Source organism: Poecile atricapillus, chromosome 4 (assembly GCF_030490865.1).
Source record: "Poecile atricapillus isolate bPoeAtr1 chromosome 4, bPoeAtr1.hap1, whole genome shotgun sequence".
Taxonomy (NCBI): Eukaryota; Metazoa; Chordata; class Aves; order Passeriformes; family Paridae; genus Poecile; species Poecile atricapillus.
In genome coordinates this window covers 33,790,798-33,818,522 of record NC_081252.1, presented here as the reverse complement: position 1 = coordinate 33,818,522, position 27,725 = coordinate 33,790,798, and the positions used below count along the sequence as shown (strand labels likewise).

The 27,725-nt window shown below is 43.0% G+C and overlaps 2 protein-coding genes across 2 annotated transcripts in view; one reads left to right on the top strand and one right to left on the bottom strand.

The window, feature by feature from the left end:
• The first annotated feature begins 3,078 nt into the window (after positions 1 to 3,078).
• SFRP2 (secreted frizzled related protein 2) lies at positions 3,079 to 7,361 on the top strand. The gene is made up of 3 exons (XM_058837962.1): positions 3,079 to 3,676; positions 4,318 to 4,398; positions 5,793 to 7,361. The coding sequence occupies exons 1-3, from the start codon at positions 3,184 to 3,186 to the stop codon at positions 6,095 to 6,097; spliced, it is 879 nt and encodes a 292-aa protein (XP_058693945.1). The 5' UTR covers positions 3,079 to 3,183; the 3' UTR covers positions 6,098 to 7,361.
• The window catches only part of LOC131578790 (toll-like receptor 2 type-2), a 40,784-nt gene continuing 17,275 nt past the window's right edge, over positions 4,217 to 27,725 (bottom strand). The window contains exons 2-3 of the transcript XR_009277567.1: positions 7,478 to 7,616; positions 4,217 to 4,336 (exon numbers count right to left, since the gene is read on the bottom strand). The gene's annotated coding sequence lies outside the window, so the exon portion shown is untranslated. The remainder of the gene's footprint in view (positions 4,337 to 7,477; positions 7,617 to 27,725) is intronic.

Here is a 27,725-nt window from a genome sequence, read left to right as displayed (position 1 = left end):
TTTCCCACAGTTCATTCATTTTCACCACCATCCATCAGGTAACAGGGTTGGGGGGAACTGGAGCTGAGGTCTTTCCAGGCAGCTCATTCTCCCACCTAACTCCCAAGATTTAAGGTGATTTAAGCACCTGAGGATTAAAGGCATTTTAACAGCTTATACAGATTTAAACATCTAAAGCGGCTTAAACGCTTATGTTACTTTCAAGGCTTTAAAGTGGCTTAACTATCCATGGCACTTGATGAATTTACGGATGCTCAAAAGCCTACACTGCCTTTAAAACAATAAAGCAAACTTTAATACATTTTTTAAAAGGGGGTATACCTTATAACACCATTATATTTTAGGAGTGCAGTCCTGCTTGGCTCCTGCCAGGTCGGACGAGGCCACCCAAGCCTCCAACCCGGTGGCTTTCGTGGGAGGTGGATGCCCGCGCCTTACCTGGCGGCAGCGGGCCCCGCACCTAGCGGAGAGCCGGGGCTGAACGTCCCCGCTCCCGAGTTCCGCTCCCAATTAAGCGAGAGACAGGGGATGTTTATTGGCCCGAGCTGCCCCCGGGGACGCTCCCAGGCACATCCCACGCCCCGACAGCCGGCGGGCAGCGGCGCCGGGGCAGCCAAAACAGCCCCGCTCCGCCTGCAGCGCCGGGCGGTGCGAGGGGCGGTGATGGAGCGGGGGGCGAGCATCATCCGCACCCCGGGAAGGCGGCTGGGCTCACGGTGAAAGGGCCCTGCTGCCCTGCAGCGACGGCGAGCAGCATTCGGGTCCTCAGGCCGTGCCCGAGCTGGCAGCGAGGAGGGCTGAAGGCAGCCTCGCCCTCTGGCGCTTCTCACCTGCGGGGACACCAGAGACTGCTCGGGTCTGCAGGCTGGTTTTGTTTACGTGATCTCGGCTCATTTCAAACTTAGATGAAATGAGTTCACCGGGGGTCATTAAAAATGGAAATAATAAGGTCTCGATAAAACCTTGTTTCACATCAAGGCTTAATCCAGGAAAACGTGTGGTTTTTCTGCTTCTTTCCTGTGAGCTGGAAACAAACAAGCAAACAAGTCTGGTGAAAAGAATGAGCAGGTTTCTGTCGGAAGTGTCCCATCCTCCACCACAGAGAATGGTTATTATCTCTAGTCTAAACAGTCTGCTCAGATCTGGGTCTTTGCTTCCACACAGCCTTGCTGGCTGCATCCGTGGAAAGTGGTGTACGGGGAATTTATGGAGCAGGCAAGTTTTCTTCCAATCGTGCTGAAATCCACCTGAGGGCATATCAATGACTCCAAAAAATTAGAAGCAATGAAAAAAAGACAGAGAAAAACAAACTACAAACTTGTCCATTTTACAAAGACCTAGTGAATAGCCTGGCCATTCAGGGTAAGAACAAACCTGTTGGTAGATTTCCTTCCACCAAACAGGAATTTGAGGACAGAGACTTGTAGAACCAGCGCTGGTTCTACTGGAAGGGACATTCCTGGCAAGTGACAAGGGCTACAGCCTCTGGCACTTGGCAAAATAGGCTTAAAATGGGCACCATAAGCCATCAGTGGCGCTCAGTCCTATGGAACTGAGGCCAGCAGCTTACATGTGCTCTGTTTAAAGGCAATTAATGGCAAGAATAAGTGGTGCTGTAAGAAATAAACTACTTTTAAGCCTTACCACAAGTGATACTAGACACTACTAGAGTCAGGATGTTTATTTTCCAGGTATCAAACAACTTCAGGAGACACACTGGCCTACAGAGAGATTACATTCATCAGCTTGGCCCAGTGGAAGGGATCTTGGAATCTCCTCTGGAAGAGCTGGCACTGGCTTCCCCATGTGGCAGCAGCCTGCCTGAGGCAGCCCTGCAGCCATTCCAGCAAGGCAGACCTGTGCCATGCAATGCTGTAGGTCCCATCTCTTTCCTATGCCATAAGCAATGAGTCACATATCTGGGAAAGCCCAGTAGGGAAACTAGATGTAAAGGGATCCTGCAACTTACAGAAGTCATCATGGCTGAGGCCATCTTCCCATAAAACATGTCCATAAGAAGAAATATTAGGTAGCTGATTAATGAATGTGGTTTACCACAAAATGATACTACACAGGGCTACTCTTTTCAATAATAACCCCATAAATAATATTACTAAAAATCCAAAAATTATCCAAAGCACACTGAAGTTGAGTTGTGATCCCAGCGCCTTGCCTGTTGTCTTCCCCTTGGTGTTAAATCAACACAAACACAATTCTTCAAGGGAGTTTCTAGGTGAAGACAGGAGTGAAGGGAAAGGGATGTGCCTATGCTGCACGGAGCCAGGCCAGCGCTTTTAGCCTCAGAAAAACGTGCTAGGATTTCGAAAGCACTTGGATTCTTCCACTCGGGGAAATCCCCCACTGGCGGTCGGGGGCCGTCCAGGGGCTGCAGAGCCCGGGTCGGCTGCAGACCCCGCTCCTGGCAGGGGAGGGCCAGGGGCAGGAGGGGCTGGGGGGCAGCAGGAGGGCCCGGCCTGGCAGCAGCCCCCAGGGCAGGGCAGGGCCGAGCCGGACTGGGGCCGGCAGTGCCGGCAGCTCCCAGGTACTGCCTGCGGCTCCAGCCCCGGGCCGAGCCCTGCCAGCATCGCAGGGAGGGGCCGGAGGTGCCAAACATCCCCCGAGGGATGAGGGAGCCGCCAGCCTCGCCCCTCGCCCGGGAACCGGCCCGGCCACGTCTCCCGTCCGCTGGCAGCGAAAACTCCAGAGGTGGGCAGGGGGTGCCGGGGGGAGCGGGGCGGCTCCGCAGCAGCTGTGCCTGAGGCAAAGCTCACCTCCAGCTCCCCGCGCCCCCTGCCCGGCACAGGAGCTCCTCGGGGTTCTTTGTTCGCCGGGATCCTTCCCTCCGTCTCCGTGCTCGCACGGTAATGTTCCTTGCAAGGATTTCCTGCCAAAAGACAATCCCCCTGAGCAAAAGCAGACCGAGAAAGTAGTGACCAATCCTTTCTGGATGGCTGTCACCAGGCTCCTCCCAGCCCCCGCTCCCCCTGCTATTTGCATACAAAAAAATCCAGAAAACTCCCGTTTGCCCCAGCATCTCGCTCAGACTCTCCGTCCCCGCCTGGCAGCAGGAGCCCGGGCTGGGGGACGCTGCCCGCGGCTGAGGTAGCATCGCGCCGCCCGCCCCGTCACCCCGGCCCCCCGAGCCTTTCGCCAGCCCCCCCTCCACCTCCTCCGCGCCCCAAAATGCAGCGCCGCCTCTGTGCCCTGCTCCTGCTGGCGTCCCAGTGCATGGGCTCGGCCGCCGGGCTCTTCCCCTTCGGGGAGCCCGACTTCTCTTACAAGCGCTCCAACTGCAAGCCCATCCCCGCCCCGATGCTGCTGTGCCGGGGCATCGAGTACCAGAGCATGCGACTGCCCAACCTGCTGGGGCATGAGACGGTGCAGGAGGTGATGGATCAGGCGATCACCTGGATCCCGCTGGTGCAGAAGCAGTGCCACCCCGACACCAGGAAGTTCCTCTGCTCCCTCTTTGCCCCGGTCTGCATCGACGACCTGGACGAGATCATCCAGCCCTGCCACTCGCTCTGCGAGGAGGTGAAGGAGAGCTGCGCCCCGGTGATGTCCGCTTTCGGCTTCCCCTGGCCCGACATGCTGGACTGCAGCCGCTTCCCCAAGGACAACGACCTCTGCATCCCGCTGGCCAGCAGCGATCACATCCTCCCCGTCACCAGGGAAGGTAAGAGGGAGCGGCCGGGTCACCCCCGGACGGGCAGCATCTGCCCCCGAAGAGGCGCCCCGACAGCGGGGTCCCTCCGCGGCTTTCCACGGGGGATGGAAGGCGTCAGCCTTGAGTTACAGCTCGCCCCGCTGCTCCGGGACGGGGGGACCGGGGAGGTGGCCGCAGACCGGGCTCAGGGAGGCTTTTCCAAGGGGGCCGGGGAAACCGCAGGCACCGTCGGGGAGCTGTCACCAGCCTGCGCCCATCTCCATCCTCAAAGAAAAGGTCTGGGATTCGGCACTGAAGCCGCGCGGCATCCAGAGGGTGGATCGCCTTGTACAAGAGTCGTCGCTGTAGCGCGGAGCTGGGGGGCTCCGTGCTGTATTTCGACCTCCCTCCCCAGTCCCCTTTTACTTTTTTACCCGTTAAAATAAAAACTTTTGGTTGAGGCGTGACCTTAGAAGCCCACCGTGACCCCTGTAGCGGGTCTGCAGCAGGATAAGGCGCCACAAAGTGCTCGGGTAGCTCCGCGGCTGGGGGGAGAAGGAGCAGGCTCTGGGGTGAGGGGATAGAAAGCTGGCGTTTCCCAAAGGGTTCCCAACGCCACCTGCTGTTCCTTTCTCCCCGGGTCTGACGGGGACTGTTGCTTGCATTTCCAGCACCCAAGGTCTGTGATGCCTGCAAAAACAAAAATGAAGATGATAATGACATCGTGGAAAACCTCTGCAAAAACGACTTTGGTAAGTGGAAGCAGAGCTCCTCTCGCTTGAAACTTGAGAGCAGAGGATCAGGTACAGCTCCCAGTAGAGTCAGTGAGAGATGTGCCTGAATAAAGGCAGGGCTTTGGCCGTTGGGTCATGAAACACAAAATCCCACCTTGGAGTAAAAAGTAGCCTTTTTTATCATCCTTTTCTGTTTACTGTTTTGAAGTAGTGCTCTTTTATGTGGATGTTGCTGGCGAGCCCAATAGAAAGTAAAATGAAGAGGAAAAAAAAAAGAGAGAATCTTTCATGCAGACTATTGCCTGGGGAGAAGTAGAGCAAAGCTTCATTTAGATGTTTGAGACAGAGCTGCATGACCAATCTCAGTGTATCATAAGAAAGACTCTCTCCGCAGATTAAGAATGAAGCTCTATATATCATTTGACAGAGAAGGTAATGCACAGACAATTGGGGATATAAACTTAATGGGAAGATCTGGGGTTAGAGGAGGACAAGAAAGCCCCTTCAACACAGACAACTGAAGGACACATTATCCACACATTAGCATTTCAAGAGCAAAAGGGAATAAGGAGGGGAATCCTTTTACAATAGGTCAGTGTTTAATACCTGGAAACAGATTTGTAGTGTAAGTATCTACAACAATTCAAAAGTCTTTCTTTAAAAAAAGAAAACAAAAACCCACCCAAAACCTGAAACCATGATTGTGGGACATAATTGCTAAAAAAAATCAATACTTTTGGCCTGGCAAATTGCACTCAGATAAATCCTCCTAAAGCTAAACATGCCCCACAGCTTCTCACAGGGCCCTGTATCCCCTTCCTAGTTATTTTACCAAATCGAATGCAGCTGTTGGACCAATTTGCCCTCCATGGGATCTATTCTTTCAAAAAAACAATGCATGTGAAATATCATTTCCTTACAGGTTTGCCTAAAATCCTCTCCAGCCTAATAAATTAAGTGTAGAAGTTTTGAGCTGAAGGAGAGATCAGGTTTCAGATTAGGTCTAGGTACTTGCCTCCCCACCTCCCCTTCAAACGCTACTTTCAGGAAGGCTGTCCTCTCCCAGCAGAAAAAAATGGTGCTCTGCTTAGTGTAGCAAACGTGCCCTCTCTCTGTTGCAAACAGGAGAAAAGCTGGAAAAAATATTAGAAAGGAAGGGAAAAGAGGGGGAGGGGAGAGAGGAGAAAAGAAGTCCAAAAACCCTCAACCCTAAGGTTGATTCAAACTGAAATGACTTGCATGCCCTTTGTGGCTTTAGAAATGGAGCCACCTGCTGCCTCTTCTGTCAGCCCTGACAGTTTAATTAGCAATAGAGCACCTCCCTCCCCAGGTCCTCTTTATGTGCACTAATGGGAAAAAAACCTCTCAATCTCTCTCCCTCTCCCCACTTCCCCCTCCCCTCGCTCTATTAGCCTTGAAGATAAAAGTGAAGGAGATTGCCTACATCAATGGGGATACCAAGATCACCCCCGAAACAAAGAGCAAAACCATCTACAAGCTGAATGGGCTGACAGAAAGAGATCTGAGGAAGATAGTGCTCTGGCTCAAAGGTGGCCTCCAGTGTACCTGTGACGAGATGAACGACATCAACGTCCCCTACTTGGTGATGGGGCAGAAGCAAGCTGGGGAACTCGTGATCACCTCGCTGAAGCGGTGGCAGAAAGGGCAGCGGGCCTTCAAGCGGTTCTCCCGCAGCATCCGCAAACTGCAGTGTTAGTGGCTTCATCCCTGGCTGTCCTCCAGCAGCCACCCCTGTCCCAAGCTCTCTGGGCCTCCTGCACCTTCCTGCTTTGGCCCCTGTGAGCCTTGAGATGCTGTGGGCACAAGACACAGTGGCCGCTCTCCAGGAGGGGAAGAACCCCTCCGTTTTTGTACATAGGTTAAAATGTAATAAAAAAAAATAATAATGACTATTTTTGGGAAGTATTAAAGTATCTCGCTTAAAGCTTGGGGGTTTTTATGTTTGCAAACGTGACTTTAGTCTGAGGTCTCTCCCTCTTCGTTTCGGTAATGCTGGTTCATTTATGTTGCCGCTTCTCTGTATGCGTGCATGTTTGTTGTGCCACAGCAGGAGACGCAGAGAAAGCCAAGCATGGCCTGTCACCACGGGCACAGCGCTTCCGCTGAGGTGACACGGCTTCCCGTCTGTATTAACACTATAAAGGTCACGTTATGACTCTTGCATGTGATACATAGGCACCAACATAGGCACCAGTAAGAGTATATTAACCATTCTCACATTTTATTTTCCACAAGTCTGAGCCCTTCTCTCTCAGAAAGAAAGAAAAAAAAAAAAAAAAAAAAAAAGAACAAGTTTTGGAGCCAGTTGATCTGAATGCAACTTCTTTTTAATTATTTTGCAAATTAAACCATCTGTAGCCTAACTGTAATATACCTAGTGGTTAATCTGAAAGAGTTGTAAAATATTGCTTTAATTAACCTTGTAAATACTCCAGATAAATGTTATATTCTTGTATATAAACTTTACATCATAGTTTACTCATTGTCTCTGTCTGTATTCATTTTAATCCATTTTGGGAGAGCTGGGAGAAAGATGTCCAACTGGACATCTTTGTCATGGCAAAGTGGAAATTGTCATACCACCCTGAGTGTCCGGTAGAAAAGCACAAAGAAGCCTCTAGTGCTGCAATCAGAAAATCTGTAGTGGACCTCATTTCCCTGAGCATGAGCCCACAAGACACAGGACTGAGGTTCAGTCAGCTCATTTTAATGTGTGTCTTTTGAGCTCTTGGAGATGAGGCTTCTTTTCTGAGGCTCCTTTGTTTGACTGCCTGCATTTTCTCATCTTCTCAGAGGACTCTCCTGACATGGAATTGCAATGAGACCACTGTCTTAAAAATTAAATCCATCTTTCCATTTCTTGGAAAAGACATATTAAGGAGAAAAACGTCATTTGCGAGTTGCAGTTCAGAATAATGGTAAAGCAAGGCATTTTTTTGTGTGTATGTACACTCACTATTCTTATTGAGAAAGAAAATAAAACCTGCCTAATAATGTAACTAAATTAATGTTTTTCAGGAGTTTTCTTATAAGTGTTTTCTGATAAAGAGTATTACCTGAATTTTATTGTACTTACCCTGAAAAATAGTCTTGCATCCTGGTGCTGTTACACATAGAAAATTCTTCTTAGCTTCACTGACAGGATGAGCAGTCCCATATTCCCAAGAACAACATTTTATGTTGACAGAATACAAATCAAACACTACTTTACTTTTCTGTAAAGTAAAAAAAAAAGTGTTATTTTCATAAATTTAGTGTTATTTTTCATCATCAGGATCAAAAGATGAAAAGTAAAGACCCAACATGTACATTTTTTTTAGAAAAATGAATTATTTGCCCTCTCCCACAGTCTTGATGCACTAACTACACCTGGTAGGATGCTGACCATGCAAGAAAAGATAAATCCTCACAAATATCCTCAAAAGTACAAGAATTTAAAACAATTTTTTAAAAGGGAAAAAAGTAACCAATCACCAAACAAAATCCCCATTTCAAACAGGCTCTTAATTATTTTGTGAAACGGCATCCATCCTTAAAGGCCAATACCTTGCTGAAAAGTCATAAAAACCTTTCTTCTGAATGAACCTGGCTTACCAGGAAACAGATTTGACTCTTTTCGTGTTCTGGTGTAATTATTTTAACACTAGCACTCTGTCCATTATCTTACAGAGCCATTTGCATTCAGGTGTTTTATCATTCTACCCTTTCTGCTCAGCATATGATGTAATGCCAGTAACTGAACAGCCCTGGGTTTAGAGGAGGTGTCTGAAGATGAACCTGCAGAAAACAGGCATGTGTGCCCCGTGGAGGAAAGCACTTTGAAGAGGCAGTTGTTGCAATGCAGCAGTCACTGGGGACTGAAAATGAACAGCCAGGACTGTTGCACACAGCCTGCTTACAGATACTAAGTTGTCCTACAGCAGTCATAAAATTATCTTAATTGGGCTGTCCTAGAAGGCAGCAGTACTGATGCTGATGAGGACAGACAGGTCACTCACAGTTACTCACTCTGGGGTCATATTAAGGCCAAGACCAGATAACAGATATTTGCCAAATTACTTAAATATATGAAGACGTATCACCTATGATCAACAGTGCCCTGTCTTAAAGCAAAACCCCACACCACATTCCCCTTCCTCCATCACATCATAAACACAGTTACACCAGCAAAATCCTGTTCGTATCGGGACAAATTCAGGAGAAGAACCAATTAAACTGGCAAGCAATCGATTTCGCTGATAAAATCAATGTCCTGGATTAAGAGCACCCTGCCATACAGATGCTGTACCAATAAAGCCTTCTGCATGTGGCCCTTGGCTGAATCACTGGGACCATCCACTCTTGAGGTGAATTGACAGGGTAGGATTACCTTTCAGACAAACAGGATTTAGGCAAATGTGAAGTCATGGGATTCACCCTTTCCCAAATTTCCATTACCTTGTTCTAACAGCATTGTATTTAAAGATGGGTCCTATCTACCTCACCAAGAGGTGTCAATGTTTGTTGTACTGTTTCTAGTGGTGTAAAAGCCAGACATTGCAAACTATTCAACTGAAAATTAGGATTTTAAAGTCACAGCCCGAGGAAACTTCACCTCTCAGACACTGGCAAAGAAGTAAACACATGCATTTTTACTCTTACTTGCTCAAAAATAACTGAAAAACTTTGACTGTGCCAGGAAAATAGCGAGCCAAACATATAATAAAAATTATCAGAGCCTGTTACTGCTCATAATTGTGTTGCATATACTTCAGAGTAACTTTATTGGTTCACTCCTAACAAAGATTTTTTTGCAATTGATGAAAAAAGGCAACCCACTGCTGCATTTTTTCAGACACTTTTTGTCTTTTTCTAAATAAAACAACGTTTTTATGCAGCCAATTATGTAGCTTCCATTGTATTTGCGTTCATAAAAACTATAAAAGCAGCTGACTACAATGGATTAGTTTAAGAACAATAATAATGATACTTGACATTTATACAGAAGTTTCCATTTAGTTTCTCAGACTGCCTTCACAAAAATAGGCATTAATATCCTTCTTTTGCAGATCAGGAAAACGAGGCACAGTGAAGTGAAATAACTCATTCAAAACCACCCAGCAAGTCTTTTACAGTCAAGAAAAACAGAGTATTTCTTTTTCTCCAAGTTTTATGCTCTAATCACTAGCCCACAGCAATCAGAATGACGTACAATGAAGGCAGCACTTAGATTATAATTTGAAAGCATAATATCAACCAATGCTCCCTCCAACTTCTTCCCCTCAAGTGTGTAAAAAAAAGTCTGCCCAAATTCAAATTTAAAACCCATCAGCAATATTCCTCAGAGACCTTTCCTTTCTTTCTTATTGGTAGTTCTCTTTATTCTTTAACTATTTCTTAATCCTTTGTTTTTTCCGTCACTTCTCATTCACTTCAGACACCCATAAAGAAGCCACCCAGCCCCTCTCTCACCACTCTCATACAGACACTTTTTTCCTCAGAATGGTTTATTAAAGAACTCATGTAGTATAACTAGACACAAGCCACAAAAATCCCAGTGACCGGCTCAAGACTTAAAAAGACCCATACGGAAAATCCAGCAAGAGACATGTAAATTTAATTAATTATTTTCTCAGAGGACAGGAGGGCAGTTAGATGCCACAAGGAGCATCACAGACACATGCTGGTTGGCTCTGGCCACTTTATCTATTCTGCAGGAGGAGAATATAAAAATATTTAAGGAATATGTGAGCAAGAATCAAGAATAAACAGGTAGAACACACCTTTCCCTGCTGACCAGGTCTGCTGCATATCTCCCTGTTGTTATAACCCTTTGTTCTCCAGTCTTGAACCGTGAAGCACCTCTCTCAACCATCTTTCAGATGTCTCACTACCTCTCTTCAGCCTTCAAGGGTATCAACCAGGACCAGAGCCACCAAGACTGAGGAAAGGACCATCGCTTTGTCCCCTGGGTGTCCATGGGACATGAACAACCCCCCTGCAGCCAGCAGAGCAGCTCAGCTTTGGCTGCTTTGGCAGCCCACTGCCATCCTCACCAAATCTACCAGCTCTGGCAGCCTTTGTGATGTGGCCACAGTTGGTAGTGCCAGAGGAAGGGCAATGGATTGTTTGCTACCAAAGCAGTAGGCAGCCTCCCTTAGGCTGGACAGCCAGACTTTTGTTACTGGAGCCAGAAGTTCCTATTTCTAGGCTTCAGAGACCTGCCTATATGATTTATCTAGAAGTTGTTTCTTATCAGCAGATGTAGTTTTACTACAGCCTGACTGTCTGGTGAAACAACCACAGGAATGGATCTTGTTTGCCTCTGTACGAAGAGGAGAGTGCAAGATATTCACATCACAGGAATCCAAGACCCCAAGCTCTCTTACAAACATAAATTAGCCCACACTATATCCCTTTGGGGTGAGTTTAATAGAGTAACATTTTCCAAATGCATCAACTGCTTTCAGGGTGAGCCATGGGCTCCTAAATCACCTAGATGCCTTGGAAAATATTAGCCGCTATCCCCCACTGGAGTTCAAGCCAGTTGGCCGGGGTCAGCCAGCACGCCTGTCACCCAGCCAGGAGGAACACCTCAGCAATCAGCCAGCCAGCCCATTGCTCTCACAACTGATCAAAATAACCAACCAACACAGAAGGCTGCACTGTGGAGCAGCTGATGGAGCAAACTTCAAAACCAATCCCCACACAGACAGAGCAGCTGTCCAGCCAGAAGGACCAGCACAAGTTAGAGGCATGCTCAGTGTCTTACAGAACAGACACAAGAAATGTATACCTTCTAAGACTCACAATAAGGCAATGCTATTAATGCAGCTCTCTCAAAACCCAGATGCTGCAGATCATCCTTTTGGAGTCATTTTCAGACCACAAAAGTGATGCTAGAATTGTGGAGAAATTTCTGTTTGGACACAGCAGATTGCCTTTAGAGGCAGAGCCAAAACTAGCAGGAACTGGCAGATTTAGGACTGATCTAGGAAAGTAGCAGAAATGCTAATTTAAGAACACTTTCAACTTTCCAGATCTTTGTTTTCAGAGCTTAACCCTGACAGTCTTCATTAGACATAAAACTTTCCATATGGAGCCACTATGGAAAGACAATTACAGAGTTTTCCAATGATACCTGTTTTTATCAGGCAAGAGATAACTAATCCTTCCCTGGCAATTTCCCTGCATTGTTACTTAAATTCAAATCCCTAACATTGTCTAATTGCCTTTTTTGTTATGTGAATCTCCAGCCATGCACCATAGGGAGCCCTGGTGGGTTACACATTGAGACAGGTGCTTTAGGCTGCAGGGCTCACATCATTAGGCACACACAGAGCTATTAATCATTTCAGTTTACTCTGAGCACAAACTTGAATTAAGTCAGGCCACTTTCCTAAGCAAAACAATAGCTTAATTGTAACAGGTAAGGCAAAAGCGTTTTGAGAGGTAGAATTTCAGGAACTAGGGCAACTCCCCCCACAAAAAAAAGAATCAGGAGAGACAAGAAAATACACTGTAATTTAAGAATAAGGAGGTTTAATCACTTGTTTTCAACAAGGGAAGAAAAATAATTTGAAGAATAATTTGAAAAATAATCTATTTGTCTCACACAGCCTTTTACTTTCAGATGCTGAATTCCTTGATATGGGAAAAGTTGTCTCATTTACATTCTGTGATCTGTAGCACTGCAATCATCCCAGTGATATGAATGGTGGGTTGTTTGGAATTTTTTTCACAAAATTGGGAGTTTTAAATAGAGGTGGATTTTCAAAAGCATCTACTGAAGCACAAGTTCAAAGATTTCAAAAGTATTCTTAGGTTTTGATTTTTTAAGTAACTTACACAACAGAAGGAGGAAAAAAATAACTTTGTTGGAAACAATGTAAGAAGGCATTTAAAGTCCTCTTAGATGCCTGCAGATGCTTATCTGTTTCTTGAGGTACCCACATATATTTAAATATCTGGCTGCAAAGCATCCTTAGAGAGTTTAATGTACCTGGCACCCAGGGATTTTGGAAATGGGACCAAGACTGTTGAAAATATTAGCAAGTAGTGGTATTATAATCTATCCCACACATGTGATATGATAAATTTGTCTTTACTCTTTCGTTTCAACATTTGACTAGAATATGATACTTACGCGAAGAGCTGAAATAAGACATCTTTGCTTCCCCACAGAAACAGACTTTGTAAATTCATAAGGTTCCTCTGGAATTCTAAAGCTAGCTCTGCCTTCACAAGAAAACACTGCATGGAAATCAGTCCCTCAATTCAGAACTAAGCTTTAGAAACCTTGCTAGAAAGATTAGCATCCTTCTCAACTTTGTACTGCTACATTAAGTAGATGAACAAGGAAAGATTTGTATTAAATACTTCTGTCTACAACACAATACAGCTGGAAACTAAACTAACTGTTAAGACTTGACTTGCAGCTGCTCCAACTCACTGGTACATAGCAAGGAGTGGTATAAAAGTCAGAAGTATAGTCAGAGTACACAGAATATTTTGAGCTGGAAGGGACCCATAAGGATCATCAAGTCTGACTCTTAAGTGAATGGCTCATATAAGAATGAGACCAGTGAACCTGGCGTTATTAGCACCATGCTCTAACCAGCTGAGCTGAACTCAAAATGGATGAAAGAGATGCATTTACTCACATGTGAAAGTCAAAAGGATCACCGGAGACATCTAGAACATGGATTACAGTATCTATGCAGGTAACATGTCACACCCTTAGTGTGAAGTTCACCCAGCAGTAACTACACTTTTCATTTGCATATTGTATCCATATGTGAGCTGCCCCACAGAACAACCATTTTCTGCACCCCACTGCCAGCCGTGTGCTCCCATCATCATCCTGGATCACACAAGGCAGACAGCGTGTGGGCTCAGCTCTTTTATCCAGCCCCAAAGGAGCCCTGAATGAAAACAGCTAGATACCATGGGTGGATTGTGAGGAGTTTGGCAGCTGAGCACGGGACTTACCATGGCTGCACCATCTCTATGTCTGCATGGAGACCAAGTGCAGGGAGGCCACATAGAGTGCACCTCAAATACATAGCCCAGACATTTGCAAAGAAACTAGTATATTACAGCAGGCTTAGTCTTGATTTGCTGCTGTGGCTTGCCCAGCACCAAGGTAAGTTGGTGAGGGGAGCTGAGGCGTTTGCAGTATCAACTTCATCTTGGTATAGCCTGTCTCTGGAGCACATTTAAGTGTCCTGCTCTTCATGAAAAGGAGCCAGGGTTGAGGTGTTGTTCCAGCCCTTGAGCTCCCACAAGCCAGGTGAGCAGCAGGCAGGAGATGCCAGACCATCTGCAGGGCAGGGCTCAGCACACCTGAGTCTTGGACATGAAAAATACAGCTTTTCAGTCTTATGGGAGTCTTGATAAGGTTGAGCACCTCGAGGCCCAGGCTTGCAACACTTGCCAGCTGAACTCTCCTCCTGCTTGTCTGTCTCTCACACTCATTCTATCTTTGATCCTCTCAAGGAGAAAAAGAATGTAGAAGAACTTGTGGAAAACTTTACACACAGCAGTACTCAAAAAAGAGATAAGAAAGAGGTGCTGGTGAATACTGTAATGGCACAATCTACTTCAGTGGGAGTTTCTCGTCTGGCTGATGCATTTCATTTCTGACACACTATTGAAAGGATAGTGCAGAGACAGAGGTTAAAAACAAAGGGGGGGGGGGCAAAATTTGCCAGGGAATTTGGTACCAACATATATTCTAGGTGGACTTAATGAGGTGTAAAATGATGGCCTAGAGCTGGTCCTAGGGAAATAAGCAGTAAAAGTCGATATACATTAATAGAAACAAAGGTTCCTGCATTGACTATTTTGAAGAGCCTGACTGTTCAATAGCAAGAGAATAATACATTTTCCAATTTTCATGCTATGTATAAGTCAAGGACACCAAGGATTTGGAAGAGCCACTCCTGCTCAAACTCCAAGTAGAAGAGAAACATTGTGAGTAGATTTAATGGAGCCCTACTGAAGCCACTGCTATAATATAGCTGATAGCTACAATGCAGTAGCTCACTAAGTCCAAATAAAACATGTATTTATATACAAATGCAACAGCAAAAGCTATTGGGAAGAAAAAACAACCCTGATTGTCATTGTGTGGGCATATAAAGAGGTGGAGAAGTGACTGTGGTCAGGATAAAGTCATTCTCATAGTATAGTGTCAGGCAACTGGCTAAGTGCAAAGCTGCCCAAAGTTCAGTGAAGTCAGCCCAGTGACATGTGGAGCAGATGCTGAAAGCCTGACAGCTGGAAATGTTGGAAGCACTTGTCATCAAAAGGTGGCAGGAAGCTTATGTCAGCTGGAAAAGAGCCTGGATGCTTGTTGCTAGGGCAGCAGAGAGGGTTTTGACAGATAAAAGTGTTGGTGAGCAACAACTAGAGATAAGAGCGCAGATCCCTGGGAAGGCGGAGGAGGGCTGGTTCTTCACGTTTATCTTTAGTGATAGGGATACAAAAGGTCACTGCAAACCCCCAATTTGGGGCAAGGCCTTGCATGGTCCTCAAGTCATCTGCCACTAGCTTAACCCTAGAAAGGAACTGTTAGTGTGACATTTCATTCTCAGTGTTACGGCATAAATGCTACAGCTAGCAGGGAGGCTGCAGATGGGGAAAAAAGCAAGGGGTGTGGGGAAGAAAATATTCGTCTTTGGGAAGAGTTAGATTTATTAGACTTGACCTTGAGAACCTGAATGAGAGCAGTTATGTCCATACCTTGGCAAAGTGCCTTCTTTTTGTATTTTACTTTCCTCTAGACATATTCGGGGTAAAGCAACGAAGACATAGCAGACCTGTCCTCAAGTAAATCTTATTTGGTCCTGTAAGAAATAGAGGGGAAAAAAGACCCAAAAGTTCTTTATTGGGGTAGCTAAATTTTAAGTGTGTTAAAGAACAGGAAGAAAACCCAAGGTCTATGAAAAAATGCACAGTCTTCAGAGAGACTGAAAATTAAAACCTTGTTAGTTGCTAATTGCAGATCAGATCCAGTAAAAAATCTAGAAAACAACAAAAAATAGAAATCCTTTTGCAAGTTTTTTTAAACAAGTTTCCCCAAATGTACAATATTGCTCAGAGATTTTCCAGAGCAAAAAACATTATAAAAGTTACAGTATTGATAGCAATTTCAGATAAATGGAACACCCAAGGTCTTTGTCAATTTTCACACTATGAAAAGTTTCATTAATCAAGTACAGCTGGCTGAACATTTTTTTCATTATATGGTTTATTGGTTTGGATGACTCAAATAAATTGGGGAAATTCTAGTGCTGTTTCCCTTTCATTTCCAAGGTTGGCAGTGGACATTTCTGAAACTATATATTCCAGTTTTGGTAACAGATTTGCACAGTCGCTGTCATGAGCTATACTCACTCATGCACTCTCAAAGAGATAAGTGAGACAAGATGGCAAACACTTGCCCAGGCCATGGGAGACCCAGGTTCAAATCTGTCCTCTCTGCCCCTCTGTTCCATGGCTCAGTGCACATTGAGACCTTAACCTCTAACCAGAGAATTTGGTAACCACACAACTCGAATGGGGAGTATGCTCCAAATTATATAAAATTATAGAATAAATTGGAAAGAGAAAGAGTAAGCCTATGGCCCGATGACTGTGTTACTCACTGTGCACAGCAGTGAGAGAACATGAAGTAGAAGGGTCAGAGCCCTTCTCTGATCCTTAGTCTCTCTCTTGCCTCTGTAGATGTGTGCAATGGTACCACATCAGACTCACAAACAGGGAAGATTCAGCCCAAGAAACCTGACCCACAAATTCTGATTTACTTGCTTGATCCATTTGGATTATTTTTTTTAAATCTAGGTATCCTAGGAAAGAAACAAAGCCCCACTGCAGAATACTTTATTTCCAGCTTTAAGACTTTCATCCAAGTGTTAGGCAAACATTTTAGTAAAAAGTTGGAAACAGTTTAGAGTCTTGAATTTAAGTTGTTAACATCCCAGGTAAATTGCCCTACTCACACAATCAGCAGATAAAATGGGAGAGTTAGGACTACTTGCCTCTCATGTTTATGATCCAATCCTTTCCTTTTATTAAATGTACATGAAAACCAAATGAAACAGTTTTCCAGGTGTTAAAAAATGTTTCTATAACCTCAAATCAATCCTTGTGCTGTGCTAACAATTCTAAAGAAATTAAGTTTCCATTCAGTCCATAACATTTTCTTTGCAGCTCAGCTGCCAAAATACTTTAAATCCAGCAACTATTTGCACAGGCCTATAAATCTGGTTTACTAAAGGAAACAATTAGCTAGCCTGTAGCTTACAGGAATTTCAATTGGTACTGCTACAGCGCATAGTTTAAGTAATTAGAAAATTATTTAAACTATTGTAAGTATTTGCAACCCAAATCTGGTGCACATAGATGCTGTCCTGTTAATAATAGAAGCTACAAAAAGCTTGAAAAGCTAGTCTGGAGAGGAGGTCACATGCTTATTATTAGTCTAACCAGTATACACTTCTCACTGATAGTGCATAGCAATATCAAAATAAAATAGGAGCATACAGGGAAATGTGCTCCTGTGCTGCTAATTTTGTGAGAAATCTAAAAATATAGATGTGTCATTTACTCCATTCAAGTTTAAAGAGATGAGGATCTGGATAAAGTCATGAACATACTAATTATTGAAGTTACGGTGTACCACTGAACTAGAGGTCTGTATGAAATACTTAGCAGAGCTATCAGATATAGCAGTAGCAAGATATCATGAAACCAAAATTAGTTTCCAAATGAATATCAATTTCCATGTGGAAATAGCGTCAATCATAAATGAGATGCTTTATTCACAATTTAATAATACTCTCTATTATCTTGAAATTCAATTAATCTGCTAAAAGACACTTCTAATAACGATTAGCAACCTTAAGAAATCCTGCACCTCCGATTTAGCTATTAAGCTCTAGAGATGGGCCAGCAGCCAGATGTTTATAAACCCTTTTCAGGTTACAATTTAGTTACGGTTACAGGGTTAGACAATGTACTCTCATTTAGCCCTCCAACTGACTAGCTTAACCATTATCTGTCACTACACTGGGCATATGCACCCTGCTGGCTGCCACTGTCCAATGCCAAGTCATCTATTTCCCCGCTACTGCTCGGCTGAGGCTGCTCCATTCATCCCCTAGACAGCCTCCTTTCAGGGCAGCATTACAGGCTCAACAGACCTCTTTGTTGGAGTTCTATTTACACCACCATTTTTTGTTACTCGGATTGTGAAAGGAAACAACGGGAGATGGAGAGGAGACGGACTGCTAACACAGTGGACCAGAAGTCATCAACCTCAGCTCTTTGAAGTGATATGCACAGTAAATACGGAAACTATACCAATACGTGAAATAACCTGGTGGTCTAAGTGCAGTTCCCAACAGACACGCGGATCTGTATCTACAAGAAGTCAGCATCATAATCAGCAATAACTGGCAACCTTCCCCACTATTTATAAAGAACTGCAGTGTAATTATTCACCCAGCTCCTATTGATTATAATGGGATTTGGCTGGATAAATCCCCATGTAACTCTTTGAAAATTTGGGAGCTTTAGGGCAGTTGCTGCTCTGAGGTGTAAAACCTTATATACACATTCAGATGGAATGCGCTCCCTTCTGAACACAGCTAAAATGCTGCCATAAGTACTATGGGCCCTTGACTTGATTACTGCTGTCTGCAAGCTGTTGTGAGACAGAAATGCACCTCCCTGCAGCAAGGCACATGATGACCATGTGCCTCCAGTGCAAAGGAGTGCTGCAGCACATGCCAAACTTTGAAGATGTGTTTAATTCCATTTGACTTCCACACAACTAAAGCATGCACGACTGCTTCGTGGCGTGGATTTCAGCATGTGACCCAGGATGTAAGGCATACAGCAGTGCTCCAGAGGCCTCACAGCAGCTGCAGTTGTCAGGTTTTATTTGGGGAAGCTGCTTTGCACACACACCAGGCTGCTCAGCAGCTGCCTCCCCAGTGTGCCATGGGTTGGCTGCTCCATGCTCGCACCACAAAGGCTTTTGCAGCCACATTGCTTCACTCTGTTGACTCCAGCAGGAGCAACGCTGCATTTCAGCAAGTGATAGCAGCACCAGGGGATTATATACTGAGGTGACAGACACAGTATGTTGAACCACCAGCTGAGCAGGCATAAAGGCCTTAGAGAACTAACTGTGCCTTTCAGGCAGATCTGCGCCAGGTATCAGCCCCATTAAGGGTACATGTGTATCACTCATTTCTTTGCCAAACTTGCTGAAATACACCTGTTATCCTCCAGCTCTGTTATCTTCATTATTTAGTCCAGCACCTTATCATCCAGCTTCAGCTTCTTCCCTCCTGCTCCTTCCTGAGCTTCCCTGAATGGCAGCTCTGTGCCTCTTCTGTTACCAAATTTTAAGTTTGCAAGGCCATGGCACCATGGTCCCAGTGGCCATGCTGCCCATTGGCCCTTCCAGCACTCTCCATTACCATCTTCCAATTCAGTGGTGCCTTAGACAAAATAAACACCACCAGAGGAAAAGTTAATGTTACTTCTCTGTGACCACCACCTCCTATTTCTACAGTGGGAGAGATGCCAAATAGTGGTGGTGTGGAAGATAAGTCTGCATGTGCTGCATTTACCATGGTCCACAACCAGTCTTTCAGAACATTTTAGGGGTGCACAGATTCTAGGGTTCTGGGATGACAAATATCTCACCTGCTGTCATTTTATAAAATGCACATTTTTGGATTTCCTTTTTCAAACAGCAACAAAAATGAAACAGAGAAGCCTAGTATCTAAAAAATTAAAAATTACTAAGAGAAAATATATTGTTATTGCAGAAAATTTTCTCTTCCTAAACCAGTCACATCACCGGGGAAACAAGGGGATTGGTTCTTGAATTTTCATTATTTGAAGAGGCTTGCTTCACTAAATTTTGCAGGTATGAGGAGAAAACACATTTTAATGTCCTGCTTTTTGGCAGATTAATTTAGTATTTATTGTCTGGTGTGTTTTTCTGATTTTTAAGAACACATTCACAAGCTATAAGTGTTCTTCTTTAATCTGACAGTATCCAGAAACTGGACATAAAATAGACAACGTATAGAGCAGTGTGTTTTTCTGCATGTTTCAGTGCATAGAAATTTGCACTTTTAATTTTAATCAGTGAAAATGACAACTAAAAGAATAGCCTTTCAGCTTTTGCAAAAAGAGGTCCCATTTTTGCGTTTTATAAGGTAGTAAGAAAAACAAAATTTTATTGCCTGTAGAGGGAAAAAAATTTCAGCAATTTGAGCTTATAGTGAAACCAGCTGATCTCCATCTTGCCTTATCTCTATTGCTTTATTCTTTGACCATAAATGTATCCAGTGAATATTTTTATGTTATTTTAATTTTTTGGTAAATTGTATGTATCATGAGATAAAAAATAAACTAATTACTATTATTTTCCTAATGAGTTTTCTTTTCTGGTACAGTATTGTTTTGTAGTAATCACACTGAGAATTTGACAAAGTTATTTGACAGACCCGGCCCAGAGCTTCAGCAACTCTGACATTGCCACAAAAGTTCCAAGAAGAAAAAAACAATCCATTATTTTTCACTTCCTAGGAGCCCCAGAATCCAGCCAGTCAGAAAAAGTTGTTGTCTTGTAAGGCTAAAGCAAGCCTTTGAATTATATCAGGTTTATGAAAAGAGACAAATCCAGAAGAGCATTCTTCAGAGAAAAGCTCAAAGAATAAAATTTAAAGTGTTTGTTGTGTTCTGTTGATTGGTGTGTTAAAGATTACAACTTACAGGGATGCCTGGTCATCAAGAGGTTGGGATGGAAAAACAGAGCCCCTGATGTTAATTGCACACAATTTAAATTTGGCTTAGGCTATCTTACACTGTTCCTTGCTTTTGATTAGATTTCTGCCAAGTGCTCAGACTCTCTTGTTTGGTAAGTGCTACAAGGTACAGCACGCACAGACTGAACTTGGGTGCTGTTGCTTTATGTAGAAACATTCCTCTATTACCCAGTCCCATTTTGGCTGCCTACTCCTCTTTCTTAAAACACTGTAGAAATAAAGGAGAAATGTGTGTGCAGGCTGTGTGCATATGCAGGTGCATGGCTAAGAGGTGGTGCTGACTGTGTGATGAGAAGCCCCATGTTCAGCCCTAGTGTCCCACAGGCTGGGAGGGAGCACAGGTCCTGGGGGAGGCCAGATGCACCCCAGGCATCTGCAAGAAGAGGCAGAGACAAGCCTGCTCCTCTAAACAAAAACCCAGTGCTCCTGCTTCTAAAGGGGTGCTCCTGCTCTCAGCCCACTGGCTCGGCATCACCCATCCTTCCTAGCCAGCCCAACAGGACTGCCCACTCTCTTACCAGCTCATTCCTGGGGACCAAGACTCTCAGGCCCTCCTTTGCCTCTATGAACTTTTCCTTTGCTCTTGCAGAATGGACCCATCAAGAGACTTTCAATTATTTCCTGACCTAATACAGCTTTCACAGAATTTTACAGCAGCTGGCAACGGTGAGATGGCAGGTCTCTGTGCTCTGTGCATAATAACTCTATTAATCACTATCATTCTTCATTACAACTGTAGTAGCATAAAAAAAACCAGGCACAATTTTTGGGTAACATTAATTCACACCTCATTAGCGAGTACTTTTTATTCAGCCACCAGAAGAGAGGCTCTGACTGCACAAATGGTATCGTAGTCTTTATCTGAGTCTGCTGCTGACAGACACTGTTTACAGGAGAGTCTAGCATTTACAGCAAATACTTTTTTTCCAGGTCAGTTTGGCACTACTGAGTGGACACTGGTGAGGGCAAGTCATGCACATGGTCATACATTCACTGATCATCCATTGCATGCTGATGTAACAGATCCCTGCTGCAACCAGGATCCAATTTTTTCTTGGAGATCAAATAAAATATTCACTGTCACATCTAAATTCTGTCACAAATAGGCTGATATATGAAGAAAAGATATCATTATCAAAATGTGTAGGGTTAAAAAAACACAACAACAAAACCACAAACTACATAAACAACAAAAAAAGTCAGCATTTTCTATAACTTCCTCATTTTAATAAGCTGGAAAGGAGTATACAATGCCATTAAATACTAGCAAATGATCTGCTGTCTTTGAAATACAACTAATTTTATTAAGACCCAGTTAACTGGGTTAAGCTAACTCTCAGCTGGTCCCTAGCTTGCTACAGAGTCAAATTTTGGTGTGCAATGCTCAGTAAAGTGGGATCTAAACTATCCCAAGCAATTTCCAGTTTTATTGCACAGTGACAATAGACATCAGATTTAATTAGCAAGACATGAATGCGTTTTCAGAATTTGTAAGTCTTTTATCACTTGCTAGCTGGTAAACAAATAAATTATGCAGTGTGAATTGAAACAAGTCTCTACTTGGAGCTATATAATGTAATTGTTGTAATTTAATTCAGCTCTAATGAGATTAGAGTTTGCGGATGTGTAATCCAGTATTTTTGTAAAGATACATTACCATACATTTGAACTCCAAAAGCAAGTCTGTTTTATCATATTTGCTGACTTGTCAACACCTTTTCTTGACTCTGCAGAAGTTTAGTGAACGTTTTCTTTACCCTTGTTCCCTCAATTTGATCCTCATGACCTTCAAAAGACATGAGATCAGGAGCTTCTTACCTTACACTTTTTCTGACAGAAACAGCAAAAAGAGCTGAGAAAACAGAATGACAGTGGGACATCTGGATGGCTTTGAAGTTCCTGTTAGGTGAAGTTGTATCTTTTGATACTTAAATCCTTCTAAGAGTGTACATCTCTCCCCAGGTGAGTGGTGACTCAGATTCCCTTCTTCTCCCTTAGATGAGTAGAATGTGCCCTGCAGTTCTTTAAGGCAGATGGTGAAACTGTAGCATATCCCTCAGTACTCAGGAGCAAAACTCAAGGGCACATCACCCAGAGGACTAAGGTGTATATGGCAAAAAAACAGCTAAAAGGGGCACACTTCAATTCTTATTACCATAATATCCACCACCACATATGGACATTGCAACTGAAAAAACAAAAACAAAACAAAAGAAAAAACAAAAACAACCCAACAATAAATATTAGCAAAAATAAGAAAAAAATTTCCCCTTCAGTTTTATAATTTCTAGGGAAAATTTGAAGACATTTACAGAATTGGAAGTTTTGGGAGGAAAAAGTAGAACCAAAGGCCATGATGATAATGACCTTCTCTAACTCAGTTTGGAAGCAGAAGTACTGTCTTTAGATTTCATTGATACTCAGAGTCAACTTTTCAGCCTCTTTCTGTGTGAGCTATACCACAGGATTTATAGTGTACCAGTACAGTTGCTGGATTCAAGCATCTGAAAGATCAGACCCAAACATTTTTGATTAAGCCTAGAAAACACTCCATTTAAACCTCTGCTTGCTAATTTTATTGCAGTGATTTTGCCCCCATGTATTGAAGTAATAGAATTTGCTGCCAGGAGGCCTGGAGAGGCAGTGAAATACCCATCCATGAAGATTTTAATAATTCAGGTGGACTTAGCCCTGAGCAACCTGATGTTCTTACTCTGTTTTGTGCTAGTCCAGATAACTGCTAAGGTCCCTTTTGGTGGAAGTCATGCTATAACTGTAGGTCTCTAGAATATCCCATTATCCCAGTTGGTCAGTCATTCTGAAGGAATTGCATGACCACTATTCCCAAAGAGTTCCTAAGCCCTTCCCATGCAAGAGGGGAAGAGGGAACTTAGCAAAATATCCAGCAACTCACAGGACAAAGAGGGTGGTGAGGGTGAAGGGAAGAAAACCCACATCAGGCTGCAGTTCAATGTGAAGCTATAGTATTAGTTTTGAGTGCATTTCAGGAAAGTGCTTTATTGTCAGCAGAGGAAACATCGAAGTAAGTTAACTTAAATATTGCTTGCAAATATTTTGATAATCAAATTGTATCCTTATTTATGGCAATACCAGAAACATTTAACATTTTGTTCAATGAAGTGTATTTAATAAGGAATTTTCTTTTCTTGAAAAATTGTACTGGAATTTCTATTATGTCTGTTTAATCAGTTCCTCAGAAAAACAAAATAAGGAGCGGCTTTACAGTGCTCATTATGGAGATTGCTGCTGTAGTACAATGTTTTCCTTAAAATGCAATAAATGTAATACTTCTTGTCCTTGCAAGTGTAACGTCAAGAAATGAGCCATGTGCTTAAAACCCATATCCAGATTTCTGCAGAGTCAAAAGTTTCAATTGGATGCAAACTTTGGCTAACATGAGATAGTAACTAATAGCAACAAAGAATGGTTTCTGGCTTCTGCCTGGTTGCTTGCTCAAATCTGGATCCCAGGTGGATTAACACTGCCTGTGCCTGAACAAAGAAGCTGCTGCCCATCGGCCACCATGACACAAGGTCTGGATCTGCAGCTCAGTCCAAGGCAGGCATCACACAGAATGTTGCAGCTCCCTTCCAGAAATGGAGACAGTGCATGTCAGTCTCTTCCGCTTGATTTCAAGTTGTAGCTGAGGTGCAGTCAATGCACACACAGATCTGTAAGCAAGGAGGTGCTGCTGACTCCTGAAATGCAGGCCCAGAAGGCACCAAGTCAGAGGGAAATCAACATCCAGGTTAATTTAAGTCAAGCTCAGATGAAGAACAAGATTCTTAACTACAAGAACATGAGACTCTGATCTAACACAGAAGCTTACTCAGATATGAAGAGAGCCTGATTTATAGCTCTAAGACAATCCCTTCTTTCCTTAGGGGCTCAAGGAAACTTTTATTAACTCTAGAAGGAAGAGAAATATCCCTTACACTTCTCACTTTATATAGAAGGAAGCAGAAACAGGCCTTTAAGCCCTCTTCTGAGTTTCCATTTACTTTGGTTATTGCAGCGTTGGCTGTTGCCCAGATTATGCTTGTTCAGTAGAAACAAAGCCACTGTTGGTCCTACAATGTGAATGGCTTGTCAGAAAGAGCTGTTTTGGAGCTGTCTTGCTTAAGATAACATCCTTCTCAGTTTACAGGTGGGAGTCAGGACACAATCCTCAGGGGTTTCATCTAGCCAGACAACCAAACCTCTGTGGAAAGCAGCAAGCCATGGCTTTTAGTCAGATGGAGAACAGCTTTTATATAGGAAGAAAAACATAAAATGTGTTTTATTTCTGTGTATGTGCATTGATGCTGTTGTCAGTATTTTTAAAGAAAATACTCAGAGGTTTCAAACTGTCTAATATTGGACTGCATAGGAGAAAAAAGTCACTATCCTTATCTGGATGAAGTTTTGCTACAGAGGGTTTACCAAAAGAACTGAAGACTCCTATTCATTAAGTTACTCAGGCACATGCCTAATTAGAGAGAAAGCTTGGTTTGTGGTTAAGGTGCTGAAACTGGGGCTCAGGGTGCTTTGTCTCACTTCCTTCCCTCTACCACAGGTTGGCTTATCTGCAAACCTGAGAAAACTAGAGTAATATGTTTTCCACACCTGACTTCCCTATTCAATAGTTTGGGGTTTTTTTAAAAAAAAAAAAAAGATAAGGCATCTCAAAAAGGACTAGTCCTTAGAAAGTAATTTGTGAGTTTTAAGGGAATGTTAAATAAATAATGGGAATTACACAGCTGATGGGCACAGGCAGAATTGTATGAGCACAAGTAGCTTCTTTGTTTTTCCATTTTCATTAGCTGCTAAGTGTCCTAAGCCATCTCTAGATTGAAATCCAGTTTTTGCTAACTGATCTTCCTGAACTGTGATATCAGTAACTTACATGATCAGTATTTTATCTCTTGACAATTGCCCCTCAGATTCTGAAGCATCATACCCCATGATGTGACAGGTCTCCAAAACTCTAAAGCATGAAACCTTGATCCAATTTGCAGAAATCATTTCAGTATAAGATCTAGAACTATCCTGATCTATGACAGTCTAACTATTAGGGGATTTCCACTGTGACATAAAATTGTAATGCAGAGACTGTGAAACAGGCTGGCTTGTACAGACTTAGGAAAGTGAGGAAGTGTTTGTCACAGCATCATATACACAGGTCAAATAAAGTCACATATGGTGCAGCTCATTCAGGATTTTAGCCTCATGTCACTAACTCTCCACCTTTACAAACACAAGCTCCTAACCCTGAGTGCATACAATTCCTGAGAGCTCATAGTATAATCATATACAATACTACTTTATCATTATGTTCCCTTTAATTCTCTGCTGGACCAGTCTGCTGTATGATTTAATCATTCTATGTTCATGTTAGCATCTCAGCTTTTTAAGACGTTTTTTTCTATGAATGTTTGCCTTACTGATTTTAACAGACAATTAGAATAGAGAGCACAACACCGAAGTGACTAAGGTCACTCATGTCATCCATGTATGTTTTCCATTGAAAAGATTTTGCACAAAGCTGGTATTGAACCAGAGTTAGAACACTTGAATTCAAAGTGCACACATTGGAAAGGTTCCTGTCTGCCTGGGAAAGCCTGGGGGAGTTCTAAAAAGCATGCACTCAGTGTTGCCTTGGCATTATCCTCCTCAGTTGTATTTAAAGTTAAGTAAAGTATGTGTACTACAGAGAATCAACCACTGTCAAAAAAACTGCCTATACCCTACAATTCTTACAGCTCTATCACTTGTGTAACTCAGTCTTCAGCAAATGAAGTTTCATTCCCAGACATTTCTTTACAGGAGCCAGTCGCACCAACAAGGTGACATGAGAGATACAGGAAAAAATACATTTTTAAATATGTTTAATTTAGTTTAGGGAGGGTCCCAAATGACTATAACCATACAACACTTTAATAAGATTTTGTGATGGCTTTTGTATTGCATTTAACAATAAACAAAAAATCTGAACCAGAAACATGTTGGGGCCTCAATTTCCAGTGCATAGCTGCATGATAGCATCAAAGGCTCCTTCTCCAGTAAAAGAGAACTGAAGCAGAACCTCTTTCAGTAAAAACAACATCACCAGAAACTGAAGTTCACTTTGCACCGAGTTTTCTCACTTCTGCTTTATGGCCTGTTTAGCTGGGAGAGTAAGGTCTTCTCACATCTACCATATATCTGTGTATGAAGTTACTTTATGATAATGAACACTGGTCACCATGAGTCTCTGCCAGTGGAGGATTTATTGCATTTATTCCAAGTTAGATAATTTAAGAGTCACCAAAAAAACTTCCAAGTTTGTGTTTTAGGTAATGGCTGCCCTAATGTTTCATATCCAGATACTTTTGTATAGTTTTCTAACACACTCATTGCATGAGCTTACTTTCTTTAAAAGCATGTCATAAAGTAATGCTAAAGTTAAAAATTTCTACCCATGAAGTAACTGCCAAAATCTGATCCCTATATTTCAAAGACTAGCAAATAGGACAAACAGTAAGAAACAAAGTTGGATGATTAATGAGATAAATGAAAAATAACTAGCATACATTTTTGTATCAGATAAGAAGCCTTCTCATTCAGAAGCAGAAAATGTAATGATGGTCATATTTAGGATTTAAACAGCTTGGTTAATGCATACAGGAAATTGTCCATTTGAGATGAAAACAAACAGAAAAAAAAAAAACATCTACTGCTCCCCTAAGTACAGGCAGGTCTAGGCTTCTGCATTGCTGTTCTTGTAGGTGGCAATTATTATTCTTGCATTCATGTGCATATAGTTTTAGTTTGATTTGGTGAGAAACATTGAAATAAGTCAAAATTTGAAAAACAACCACATACTCATTAAAAACATCCCTCTGCTTCTGCTTGCTTGCAGACTGTTTTTTTACTTACCACCCAGCCTTTGCCTGCTTGGTTTATGCCTGTATGGTTCACTTACAGGTTACACAGCAGTGTCTAATACTGTAAGAGAAGACACCAAACACTTTCCTCTGCCCATAACAACGTTTGCATCCTTAGGAGCAAAAACAGAAAACTAATCAGATGAAGAGGTAGAACACGCTATTTTCACTGGGAGGGGTAAACCTAGGGCTCCTTTTATCTGATCAAAAGCTGCTTTCTTTTCCATTTTCTGTTCCAAGATCCCAAATGAAGCAAGTAGCCAGCCCTCTATTGCATATCATGGCTTGGTAGACAGCATCAGCTGGCAAAACTTTCTGTCTGAGTCTGAGATTATGGTGGGTCTTTGCACATACACACATCCCTACTCTGGATAGTCATGCTACTCACAGATATAGTAAGAGCCCAGAGAGAATTGCACACTCCTTTACTTCTATTTAATAGAAATAAAGCAAAGGATTGCAATGATTGACTCCCACCCTTCCCTTCAAAGTGCTTTACAAACATGTGAAAAAAGAAAAGCTTGGTTTCTTTTTGAAAGAAAAAGGAAATGAAGGTCAAAGG

Bases quoted from the DNA above. Each gene is read 5' to 3' on its own strand.
- SFRP2 (XM_058837962.1), top strand. From the start codon at position 3,184: ATGCAGCGCCGCCTCTGTGCCCTGCTCCTGCTGGCGTCCCAGTGCATG. The intron at 3,677-4,317 runs GTAAGAGGGAGC...TTGCATTTCCAG, and splicing joins CCTCCCCGTCACCAGGGAAG to CACCCAAGGTCTGTGATGCC. The intron at 4,399-5,792 runs GTAAGTGGAAGC...TCGCTCTATTAG, and splicing joins CCTCTGCAAAAACGACTTTG to CCTTGAAGATAAAAGTGAAG.